This window comes from Callithrix jacchus, chromosome 6 (assembly GCF_049354715.1).
Source record: "Callithrix jacchus isolate 240 chromosome 6, calJac240_pri, whole genome shotgun sequence".
NCBI classification, from domain to species: Eukaryota; Metazoa; Chordata; class Mammalia; order Primates; family Cebidae; genus Callithrix; species Callithrix jacchus.
Window position 1 is genome coordinate 143,210,638 of NC_133507.1, and position 12,194 is coordinate 143,222,831.

Here is a 12,194-nt window from a genome sequence, read left to right on the forward strand (position 1 = left end):
AGATTTGATATGTTTGTCTAAAGGGTCTTAAAAAAAATCGTATCTGACTTGATTTAAAATGATTCTTAGAAGTAAAAAGGGAAAAAATATTCTTGGCCCCTTCTTTAATCTTCTCAGGGAGAAAATTCCCTATATTAACATAGGGTAGCTATGCAACCCTCAATTATTCAGTTTAGTAATCCCAGTTTTCATTCATATGAAAAGACAAATCAGATAATATTTCAAAAATGCTTTTCTCTAAATCACATGAAGTTTTCTAAGTTACAGACGTTGGGTAACTTATCTCAAGCAACGTTCATTGCAGCAAAATGTTTGCCTAACCGAAAATTATAGACAACTCCTGAGATTTCACTGTAATGGGATTCACCCCGTATTATAAAAAGAGCCTCAGAAGTGACCGAGTCTGGGTGGTCCTTATTACCGGTGTTGGTTGTGACCTCCAAGGGCTCACTGAAGTCTCCATAGCCAGCTGCTGTCCTGGCTCGCACGTGGAAAACGTAGGAAGTGAGCGGGTTCAGGCCTTTGATATCTGTGTTTCTGGCAGCTGTCCGAACTATACGATAGCTTCGTTCATTCTGATCCTACATCATGGGAAGATAAAATTAGGGAAGGTGGCAAAATAAATGTGCTTGCCGTAGGTGCAATGTTAAAGGAGCCAAGCCAGTTGGCTCAGAAGCTGAGAGTGAATGGAGATCCATAAACTCTCGGGAGCCTTTATTCTCTTGGATGTTGTAAGGGCTTTTGTTACTTCTTACATGTTGAAAGAAATGTGGAATTCAGGTATGACTGTTGTTGACACTGACCATATCCAGATCTTTCGTCCTACTCTTTGTTTTGAAAGGAACATTATATAATGGTTGGTGGCTTTTCTAGCTCCATATCCAGCAATTTAAAAGAAATAACTGTGAGAAGGTCCCCTGTCTTTCTCTATTTTCTGCCTAGAAAATATAAAAAGTGTTGATAGTTTCAGTGGAAAAATCCTATCCCTTTTCTGCTTTTAATAAGGAAGCCAATAAGTGATTATCTTTAAAAAGTAAAAGAAGACAATTGTTCATTTTCTAGACAAGCCTGAATGCAAATAGCTCTCTTCAAAATTCTGTCCTTTAAGAGAGACAAGTTATTTGTAAAAATAATGCCTTTCTATAACTTTAAGAGGCTGAAGAATGTAATTTTCCTTCCCTGACTTTCTATTAAAAGTCATCAAAACCCACATCTTTATTCTGAATAGCAGAGATCTACTTAAACAGATCATTATTTCAACTGTTATGAGTCACTCTCCCTGATAGAAGATTCATAGATTAGAACTTCTTAGCTATCTTGATTTCCATTACTAGAAAGTAAAGATATAGTTATATTATAATACAATGTATTATCATCATTATTAGTTTCTAATTGTCATGATAACTAAGTAAATGATAAATTTCATAATCTACTTAATTGGGAAGCAAAATGCATTTGATACGAGGATTCAATGGTATTCCATGACTTACAACTGGCTAACACTTAAACAGAAGGGAGGGAGCAAAGGAGGATGGGAAGGAGCAGAGGCAAGAAGGAAGAAAAGAAGGGAGTGAAGGAGGGAGAAAGGAAGGAAATAAAGGAAAAAAGAAGGAAGAGTAGGGAGGGAGGAAGGGATAAAAGAAGGAAGGAAGGAAGGAAGGAAGGAAGGAAGGAAGGAAGGAAGGAAGGAAGGAAAGAAGGGAGTCTTGTTCACTTAAGTAATACCTTCTCATAATACTTGACTTCATATTCCAGGATTACCCCATTGGGACGATCTGGTTCCAACCAAGCCAGTGCCACACTGTATCTTGTGACTTCTTTAGCCTGGACCAAAGCAATGGATGATGGTGCTGTTAGAAAAAACAAAAAAGACAAAAGTCATTTTCTTTAGGAAAAGAAATGGTTTTGGTGGTATCTATAAATAATTTCATCTTACTTAAGCAAAGTGTGAAAGCTTGTCTTGTCTTCCTCTTGACCATTTCACTCTTCAATATGAAAGCATATCACTTTTATCCTTCTCTCAAGTATATTTTTGTATGTGTTTGTCTTAAAAAGAGAATCTCTGAACTTAAAGCCTGATGGGTTCATAGGCCTATAGCATGACTTTCACAGCACGGCTGTAGGTGCAGAGAAGGACACCTGGTTTCTGACCTTGTGTAAGCCATGACAGCCTTTGGAAAACTTCATTTTAAGCTCGGTAAAGCTACATCTAATCCTACCTCCCAGTATTATGAGTGCCATCTTACTGGACTTTAATTTTACACAAGCAAGAGAATGTGCAAGTCTTCCATAGGTACTGTAGGGAATGCCAAAAGGCAAACAATTTACATGCTTTCCAATATAAATAAAAGTACTGCTTAATTACAGTAAGAGTTCAATCTGAACACGACCATGTAAATAATGAATACAAATCAAGTGGTGCTGGTCTCTCTGAACACAGATGGCATTCTGCAGCTATTCTACAAGAGCTGATATGTTGCCTTTGCCTGCTCTTTCCACTAAGAAAGACACAAAAGCAGCCCTCTAGTGGGTGTGTTATGGGGGAGGGAGCAGGGCACACTTGAGATTTATAAACCCAGGTGGCCTGATGCTCACTTCTCCACGGCGGTGGTCGCGGTCGCATCTCCAGCCAGCTGTTATCAGGCTCTGCTGACACTGACAATGGCTGTTACCCATGTGCTTCTCCAGGGAGAAGAGGAAGCATTCGTGAAATCCTGAATCTTATCTAACACAGCTGCCCTGGAGAACCAGAGATTAGGGAGCTTCCTAACTCCAATGTATATATTCTTTTGTTCCCAAAATGGGGAAACAAACGTCTGAAACTGGCCACTGAGGAACAATAAGTTAGTGTTGGGTCATCCTCCTGCCATCTCTCAATATATGCATATGAATTCCAATCCCTAACTCCAAGGAACAAAGATAAAAAGTGAAATACATTGTCACCGAAAATGGTATGGGAAAAGCTTCAAACTTGCTTGACCATGTCTGATGGGTATACTGATGGCAGGGAAACCAAGCAGACACACTACGGTCACACAAGGGAGTCTTCCAGCTGAATCCACTACAGCAAGGACTGTCTACTGGAGGGGGTTATTTGACAGCCTGGCATCTGTTAGGGATGGTAACACATACACACACACACACACACACACACACACACACACTTCTCTATTTTTTTCTCTCTCTTGGTCCCAAAGCAATTCCAGATTGTAGCTCAGGCAAAAGCACAAGAGAAAAGATACAGTAGATACACATGTCCTCCATCAAAGGCAATCCCAAGGTTAGTAATACCAAACCCAGTGAACAAAGCGGCATGCGGCAGACATATGGAAGCCACTGAACATCTGAGGAAAATGAAAAACGGAAATGTGCTCATTACATTCATTAAGGCTCCCTTCTCCCAGTACACACACATACACCACACGCTCACATATTCTCTCTCTTTCTTTCCTGGTTGACACAAAGCCATTGTCTGCAAAATGCAAGGAGTGACTTTGTAAAATATAGAGGTAGCAAGGAGGCTAAGAAAACTGCCTGGCTGTGGAAAGCCATTTCACTCCAGGTAATAAATATATTGCCTAACAGAGCACTTTAGCATATACTCCATAAAAATGGGCTCTTTAAACTCTGATATGCAGGATTGAGAAATGAAACAGAAAAGTGAGGTCATTAGAAAGAAAGCAGGAGGGAGAAAAAAAATCATAAAATTATAAAATGAACTTTCTCTCAGAAATGGTCTGAGTCGAGAGATTCCTTGGGAAAGAATTGCCTGCCTGCCCTTGGAGTGCACTGATGAACTAAGACAGCTTCTCTCTGGTTGGATTATCACTAAACTGCTGCATATGGGAAATGAACTTGATTTCGATTGTCGAAGTTTGAGCAGCAGTGTTCCTGTGGCCATCCAAAGGGAATATGAGCTCAACTAAGGTGCTCAAAAAATCTCAAGCAGCGAGTTAGCAATATAATCACGTTAACTCACACAATATTTCTAATGCAGCCCTACTTGGGAAGCAGATAAGCATAAATGTAAAAATAAACCAACAGAGTGTACCTTGACATAGCTGTCATAAAAAAGGAGAATCGGGAGAGAATGAAAGAGATATACAAGCAAGAATGAAGGACTGAATGAAAATAGAATGTTAGGCTGAGGACAGTCAGAAAACTGCTGAGTTGACATTTGTCTTTCGTACCTACTAGAGAATAAATGCAACCAAGGAAAAGCAGAATACATAGATGTAATTCACAGAGAGTATTATGTTGCATGGCTGTAAAGTCTAAATTCTTTATTGATCAGATGTTCGTTAGAAGAGCATGTTATCAGGGCACAATGACACAAGTAATCCACGACTAAAGGAGGTTGGGAAACGTACCTAAAACATACAACTGTATTGAAGTATAAGATGACAGTCACTCTGCAGCTGTGGCAAGCTTACCTGCTCTAGTAAGAAGTAGTTTAAAAAAAATCTATGGGCTTTGCCGTACTGCCATTTTAGAAAGGAGGCAACTTGGATGTCCTCTATATCATAAGCCACATACGGGCTTTCCCTTACCCTTTCTACCCCATTTCCAAAACAGCCTCAACGTCACTTCTGGAAGCTATCACCCTACTGTGTGTGCCTGCCTAGGGGACATTTCCCTGGATGAGGCATTTGCCAATGACATTTTGCATTTTTTCCCCTGCGGCAGTGTTTCCCAAGCATCAGACTTCCATGCCACACGTTTGCTGCCACATCCCTCTGCAGCCTGTAAGATGATTTAATATTTTCTTTAATAAATGCAATATCCTTAACTTCAACAGTTATATTTGAAGAGAAATTTCCCATTTACTGATATCAACGAAACCCTGTAATCGTTTGCAATTAATGGCAAGTAACCATAAAAAATGAACATTGCATGTAAATGAAACAATGTTATCAATGTTTGCTGGACACTCTTACTTCTCCAAGGATTGTCTAAAATGGAGATTAGCCAGTGCTAGAGAAACAAAGGATATCTGGGCACTTACTTGAGATTCTGATCTTGGAGTACTCAGAATTACTGAGAAAGAATTGAAAAGGAACTACATTGCACACAGGGCAATTCAGTATTATATAAAGTTTCATCAGTTCGTTCCCTAAAATCATCTCTGATGCCACCATTGATATGTTTCCACACTTTGGTAAACAATGCCCAATCCAAATGTCTTGAATCCTGTTTTGAATATCCCAGGGCTCTGCCCTTGGTTTACAGAATGAGAAGAGGAGATTATCTAATTTTAAAAAAGATTGTACATCCCACCCTTTAATATATGGTTCAATAAGATCTGTGACCAATCAATGCCTAAGTTCAAAAGAGAGCTTCTAATCATAGCAGAAAATTTGATGAACATAAAAAGACCAAGCAGAAAAAGAAAAAGATTCTCAGTGGCCACTCAGTTCTTTGATTTACATTCTGAAATCTCGTAGGGACAAGGTTCTTCCTTAACATCAACTCAGCCACTAGAAACATGAGCACCCATGAAAGAAGGTCAAGAGAAGGAATGGGTAAGAAAACAATTATTGGCATCAGACTAAGTACCACCAAATACTTTAGCCTCTTCTTGACTAAAAGAACTGTTGGGAAATTTATATAACAGGCTTACAGAGAAACACTTTCTAAAGTCAAGTCAGAGGACCCATTTTTCTAGAATTTAAGAGGAGACGATTCCTGCTGACCCTCTTCTTATTCAAGTTGTCTTGTGGGTGATGGGAAGGAATAAGTGGAGGGCCCTTCCTCATCACATTCTATCTGTAGACACTCAGTACACCTGCTGAGTGTCGTAAGTGAAGCCAGGAAATAGCTGGGGGCTGATGAACACATTCTCACTACAAAAAAGAGATGCATCATAGATTGAAATGCATTCCTATCTACCCACGGACTTCTTTCATAAAGGAGATACTTGTTCTAAGGACAGTTTTGTGCCTGCGGACAACTGCAGGCATGCTTTAATGGCTAGAATCTAGACATGACGCATAGCAATGAGAGCTGGTCATGCTAGTTGACAGTAGTATGGTTAAAGAAAGATGACAATGTAAGAATCACAAGGCAAGCACTACTAAAGGGTAGCTCTTTAAAAAAGATGTATGATTTAATTCAATTGAGTCCTTAATTTTCAAACCTTTAAAGCAAAATCTCCAATGACTCATAGATGTTAATTTCCTGGTCTAAGGTGCCTATACTGAGAGCATCATTTTCTATTACTCCCAAGGAGATTTTGTCAGTTTTTAACCCAAAACATGTCTTTCCCTTCTTCTTTTTAACTTACAAATCATGGTGACACATCCATTCAATGGTGCTCGATAAATTTGTCAAATGAATAAAAGTTGTTACATATTAAAATTGATCTTAAAAAAACTTTACCGTAGACAGCAAAAATTTTCTAAACATAAAGTACCGGAAGTAAACCATCCTTAAGACAACTTTCCATCTGCACCTGTTTCAGATGGCCTTTTGTGGGGTTAGTTTTACTATTTAGGTTAACTGACATATTGACAATTAGAGGGGAAGCAAATGACAGCTCTAATTATAAATGGAGTCTCTGTTTCTAAGGTCTCTGTGATGCTTCTGAACATTTTTCAAATACACAGGCTGTAAAATGTCATTCAAATGTGAGTTAACATTAAAACTAGGCATCACTGCACCTGTTACAGACAGCATTTTGAGGTTCTGCTCTTTAGGCTGATGAAGGTGTTGACAATTTGCTCCGTATTTCTCCTCTGCATCTGTAGGGCATATGCAAATAGTTCTCCTGACTTCCTAACTGCCAAGGTGGAGTAGTGTAAGACTCCCAAGTCATAACCTAAATCCAGAAAGGATCCTAAGCCTGCAAAGATGGACTGGGGCAAAGCCAGTCACTGCCAGCAGAAGCCATTAGTTACCGCATTATGCAACAGCCATCAAAGTTGAAACACAGGGGTAATAGGGTGGAGAGCCCTCTGATGTCAGACTGTAGGCAAGCAGGATTATTGAGAACAGAGTGTTTTTATGCATACCCAATGGACACAAGTGAAACTGTAGTAAAATACCATTTTTTAAAAAATGATTAAGGAAAAACCAAAAGAGGATGAAAGGAAAAATTCACCAAAGCTTGTCAGTTGAATGATCTGGGCTTTCTAATAGAGCTCCAAGATAAATTTCACTCCCAAATGATTTTTGTATTCACAGTTCTATATATCCTGAGAAACTGAGAATGCTTTCTAAATAGAATCCCCATTTGCCATGTACCTGTGGTTACATTTGGTTGAGAGCAGACCACACTGCATTCAGAAGGTACATGTGGGTTTTATCTCTGTGTGTGTTTTTGATAAACAGAAACAGCACAGATTAGGGGGCTCTATCACGACTCTCTAACAGTGGTGCATTTCACAAGGAAAAATTACAGGAGATGCTTTGATGTCAAACCGAGGTGGCTCCCTTTAAGAAAATGGTAAATGTAACTTTCTCCGGTTCAAAGCTCAGCAGTTTTCCTTGCTCCCCACTGATGTGAATGCTGTAATTTTCTTTTATTCACTTCCTCAATGACTTGCCATTAAACACCTACAAGTCATTTTACTGCAGCAGTTTGGTACTTGTGACACCCAAATGGGATGGAGAAGAGAAGAGGAGATACGAAGAAAAGAAAGAGAGAGGAAGACTTCACATGGTTCCTGAGCTAGAAATTTTTTTTCTTGAGTCCAATATCACAAGCAATGAATTAAAAACAGTTCCGGGGGAACTTGGGAGGAAAAGGAAAACAGCTGAAGTAGGCTGACTGTATTTCATTACTGGTTCAACTTAGAGGGGTGGAGGGGGTGAGCCAGGAAATAAACAGATGCAATGAAAGGTCTCCAGCCTGTGGGCAAGGAAGAGTGAAAACAGCTCTTTAAGAAAGTCAAGACACCTGAAGCCATGGATGTCAGTGGTACACAATGGTCAGTGTTGTGAGGAGAGATGGCTTCTTAACCACAGCAGGGTTACCATTCTTTTCCCCAGAATCTGGATTTAAAGAGATGATATTTACTCAAGGGGTCTTTCACTGATAGAAAAATATAAACCCATAGTTTATACATATCTCTGCTTAATGCAAATAGCGTGTTTAAATTTAGTTACTTGGAGCTTAAGCTGGTTTTTGTTCCATTTCTTTCTCAATTCAACACCCCAGCTCTGATTTGCTCTTTATCAAAGATTTGTTCATTTTAAAATGCTGTCAGGCATCAAAATTAAATGCTTCAGAGCACTAATGATATCCTTGTGATTAAGGGTTTTGTGTCTCTGAGATGCTAAGAACTCTGGTGCTAATATTAACTGCTTTCTCCTACATTCCAGATGGAGGGAAGAATTCCTCTCCTCAAGCTAGGCGATACCTATGGCATCAAACATCACTTAGCAATGTTTATATGTTCTTTTTCTTACTATTATCATTGCACTATTTCATAGTACAACAGTTTACAAAGTGCTTTCACATACACATGATTTTGTTTGCTGTACGTGCAATCAGCTGGGTCAACTCCTCTGCTATCTTTTAGGCAAAATCATTAAAATCTCCAACCGCCCTCACTGGATACATCAAAGTAAAAAGTCAGCTCCGCCCCAACAGCTTTTCATTGCTACATCATGAATCCACATACGCACAGTTTCACAAACAGTGAAATTGTTTTAAAAACAAACTGGTAAAAGGTATAGAAAAAAACTTGGTTATTCCGAAATTGATATAGGATTCTTTTTCTTTATTTGACAAAAAACCATAGAACCAAGTCCTCAACCAAAATCTTTAGAAGACTGTGAATTAAATGAAGTTCATTTATATTTAGATATGGAAGTATTCATATTCATTAAGCTTATACTTAGAATATATGAGAGATACATTATTTTCCCACAAAGTGATTTCCAAGGTCAGTCCAGAGTCTGTTTTCAACACATATTATAAAATAAAGCAGTGCACAGCCACATTATCCTTCAGCAACATTCACTGAAGGATGCAACTGACCCATGCTGCCAATGATTTTAAGAGTCTGATTTTGGAACACTCCAAACACTTGAACTACATGATTCCTGAGTAACACTTTGGAAAGTCTGTGATTCAGTTTTTACTTTTGGTTTAATAGAAGATGAAAATTTTATAAGCCTTTTTTTTCTTAGATAGATGGGCAACAAATTATTTTTGACAAATCCTTTATAGAGAGCTATTGGTTAAATTTTAAATGATAGAATGTGGTGTTATTTTTAGCCTTCACATTGTTTCCATAGGAAAGTTGAAGGTGTTGGTTGGGCCTCTTTGGCTAAGCATCCAAAACTGTGAGATCCCTTCCCTTCTGGATGGAAGAGAGAGAGCTGCCCAGCCAAGGACTACCTTCCTAGATTCCTTTGTGTCTAAGGTAGTTCGTGTGACTGAGTTTTGGGTAATGGAGCATGAGTTGAAGTGATTTCTCCTCTAATAAATATTACTCATGAATAGCTCCCTGTGACTGTCCATTTTCTTGAACCCACAAACCAGAGAGAGGTTAATGCCCCAGGGCCATCTTGGAAGATCCACACTCAATAACCCCTGATCACCACTGACTGGACGCGATTTCAGTAAGAAATAATTTTCTATTGTGATAACCCATTGAACTGGCATTTGGGGTTAAAGCAGGTAATCATTCAAGTGAAGTGGAGCAAAGAGGTATTTGCCTATCACAACTTTTTTTTTCTTGCTAAAAAGAGGTAATTTTTCGCAAAAAAAAAAAAAAAAGAGGTATTTTCATATCATGACTAACTCAGATAAACTGTAGAAGTACTGTGGCCCACAGAAGATTGGTCTGTGGTTTTGCAGCTTCCTGAAAGGCCTTTGGGTTCCCTCCTGGAAACTCCAGCTCCTGGTGATGCATGATGAGCCCATATCCACCCATTTGTGAGAAACTGGAGCGTGCCGCCTCGAGGTCAGCAGAGCCAGTGACAGAGGCTGCATGGCTTCTCAGGGAGAAAAATCATGGGCACCGCTCTTCTAACAGTGAATGAAATCAGCAGAACCACAAAATACAGGTCCAAAAGATTCAGCTGAGCTTGTGTTAATGCTAAATGGGAAAAGACAGTGACGTTCTCAAAATGGTTAGGTTGAGTTTTCTGTGTAGAAAAGTTAGTTGAGTTTTCACTGCACAATTAACTGCTTAAGCAGATGAAGACTTAGGCCCTGTGAACTGCCACAAAACAAAGAATGGGAAAGGAGCAAATCAGATGCCAGTAAACTCCTGGGTGAAGGCACTTGCACATGCACGCACGCCTGACATCATCATTTCATCCTTACCATTCTCTGAAGTCGTTATAATGATCATCCTTACATTTCAGATTTGGAAACTCAGGCACACAGAAATTAAATGATTTGACCAAAGCTATAAAATGAGATTTAAAACCCAAGTCCACCTGGCTCAAAAGTATGCGATCCTCCCTCTATACACATCTCTGCAACAACATACACACTGAACTACCATTCATTGAGTAATTACGATGTGCTGAGCATTGTTCTAAATCTCTTGCAGGAGTTAATTCATGTAAACCTCACAAAAACTCTGAGACAGGTACTATTATTATCCTCATTTTATAGATGAGGAAGATAAGGTACAGAGAGTTTGAATAACTTGCCCCAAGTTATAGCTTATATGGGTGAATTCAAAAGTCTGAGTCTAGAGCCCACATTCTCCACCACTGATTACAGAAAGCAGCTACGCTCTGCCCCTCCTTTCTGCAGTAAGAAATAGGAGACTTGAAGGTTAAGTGACTGTTTTCCCACAGGCGTAGTGGCAGCAGCAACAGAGTAAATCTTTCTAAAGTCTGCTTTGTTAGGTACAGGGCTATCTACATCAGAAACCCAGAAGTAAGTTAGATATGGTTCCTACTCACAAGCAACCTTAAAACTTTTGGTGCTGAATGAACTCACATTTGAACTAAAGAGCCGAGACAAGAATAAAAGAAAACAAACTCAATTACCACATAAAACAGTAAGTCTTCGGAATTAGTTAGGGAAGGGGTAAGGACACAAGACAAGCTTCCGGAAGACTCGCAATGTTCTACTGTTCAGTTCCTTGGCCTGGGTGATGGTCACATAGGTGTTTACCTTGCCATAATTCAATGACTATACGTTCGAGTCCTGCCCACTTTTTCATATGTATATATTTCACGATAAAAAGGTTATAAAACAAGTACAAATGTTGGGAGTATTAAAAAGGAAGTATCACAACTATTACTAGAAAGATCCATACACAATCTTTAGTATACCTCCTGGGTTAAGACCTAAAGATGGCATGAAAGATGTAAGGTTTCGCAAATTAGAGCTTCTGCACCTATTTAATCATTATGCTGAATCATACAGCAATCCTTGCTCTTTGTAGTAAATAAAATGCATTACTTAAACATCGGTTTTACTTTTTTAAGATAGCTAATATCTTGAATTAGCATTATTACAGGTACAGTCACAGGATCGGTTGTAAAATTACAAGTGGGTAGCAATTCAACTGGAAACCAAGGTCCATGTCCACTTGAATTAACAGGGAATTAACCTCAGGGGCACCCAAGTGTCTCTGCTGCAGTTCAAGCGCGTCCTATGTTTCGTCTGGGAGCTGCTTGTTTTACTTTCGACTTGCTTACTAAGAAATTTGTTGGCAGGTTCTGACAAGGGTAGCTCAACACTTGCCAACAGAAACATGGCAGGATTCAATGTGTGTGTTTCCTGTTATAAGTAAGAATGCCAGTTTGAGGCAAACAGGAAAACAAGCCTTTCCACTGGAAGGCAATTTAGAAGAATTTGCCTGAGCAAGAAAATTGTTTTAAGGTAAGAAAATGGGGTGAAGCTAGCAACAATAACTATATATATATATATTTTTTTTTTCTCCCAATACTTCTAGTGAGATGAATCTTCTCACTAAACATGGTGTTGAAAATTATCTAGCGTTTTCTCTCTTAGTTGAAATTTTTTTACGTGTAACTCGGTTAGACAGGATGGTGAGCTCTCGCCAAATGGGAGTCTCCATGACTTACAGTGTCCTCCATTCACTTCCTAGGGAAGATCAGAGAAAAAAAAAAAGACCAATAAAAAAATTTTTTTAAACTAACAAACTACAAAAAAAATTTCCAAAATTAATTTGGAATATGGAGAACAGTGTAAGGAAAAGGTTCTTTTTTACTGAGCAGAATACAGAAAAGAGAAAGGGAAAGGATTAGCTGCT

General features: G+C 38.9%; 1 protein-coding gene across 4 annotated transcripts in view; it reads right to left on the minus strand.

Annotated features, from left to right (window-relative positions):
• The window catches only part of EPHA4 (EPH receptor A4), a 153,793-nt gene that overhangs the window by 38,124 nt on the left and 103,475 nt on the right, over window positions 1-12,194 (minus strand). For all 4 annotated transcript variants that reach the window (XM_078329179.1, XM_008999563.5, XM_035305880.3 and 1 more), the window contains exons 6-7: window positions 1,726-1,850; window positions 422-581 (exon numbers count right to left, since the gene is read on the minus strand). In XM_078329179.1, the coding sequence (XP_078185305.1) occupies window positions 422-581; window positions 1,726-1,850 (285 nt within the window). The remainder of the gene's footprint in view (window positions 1-421; window positions 582-1,725; window positions 1,851-12,194) is intronic.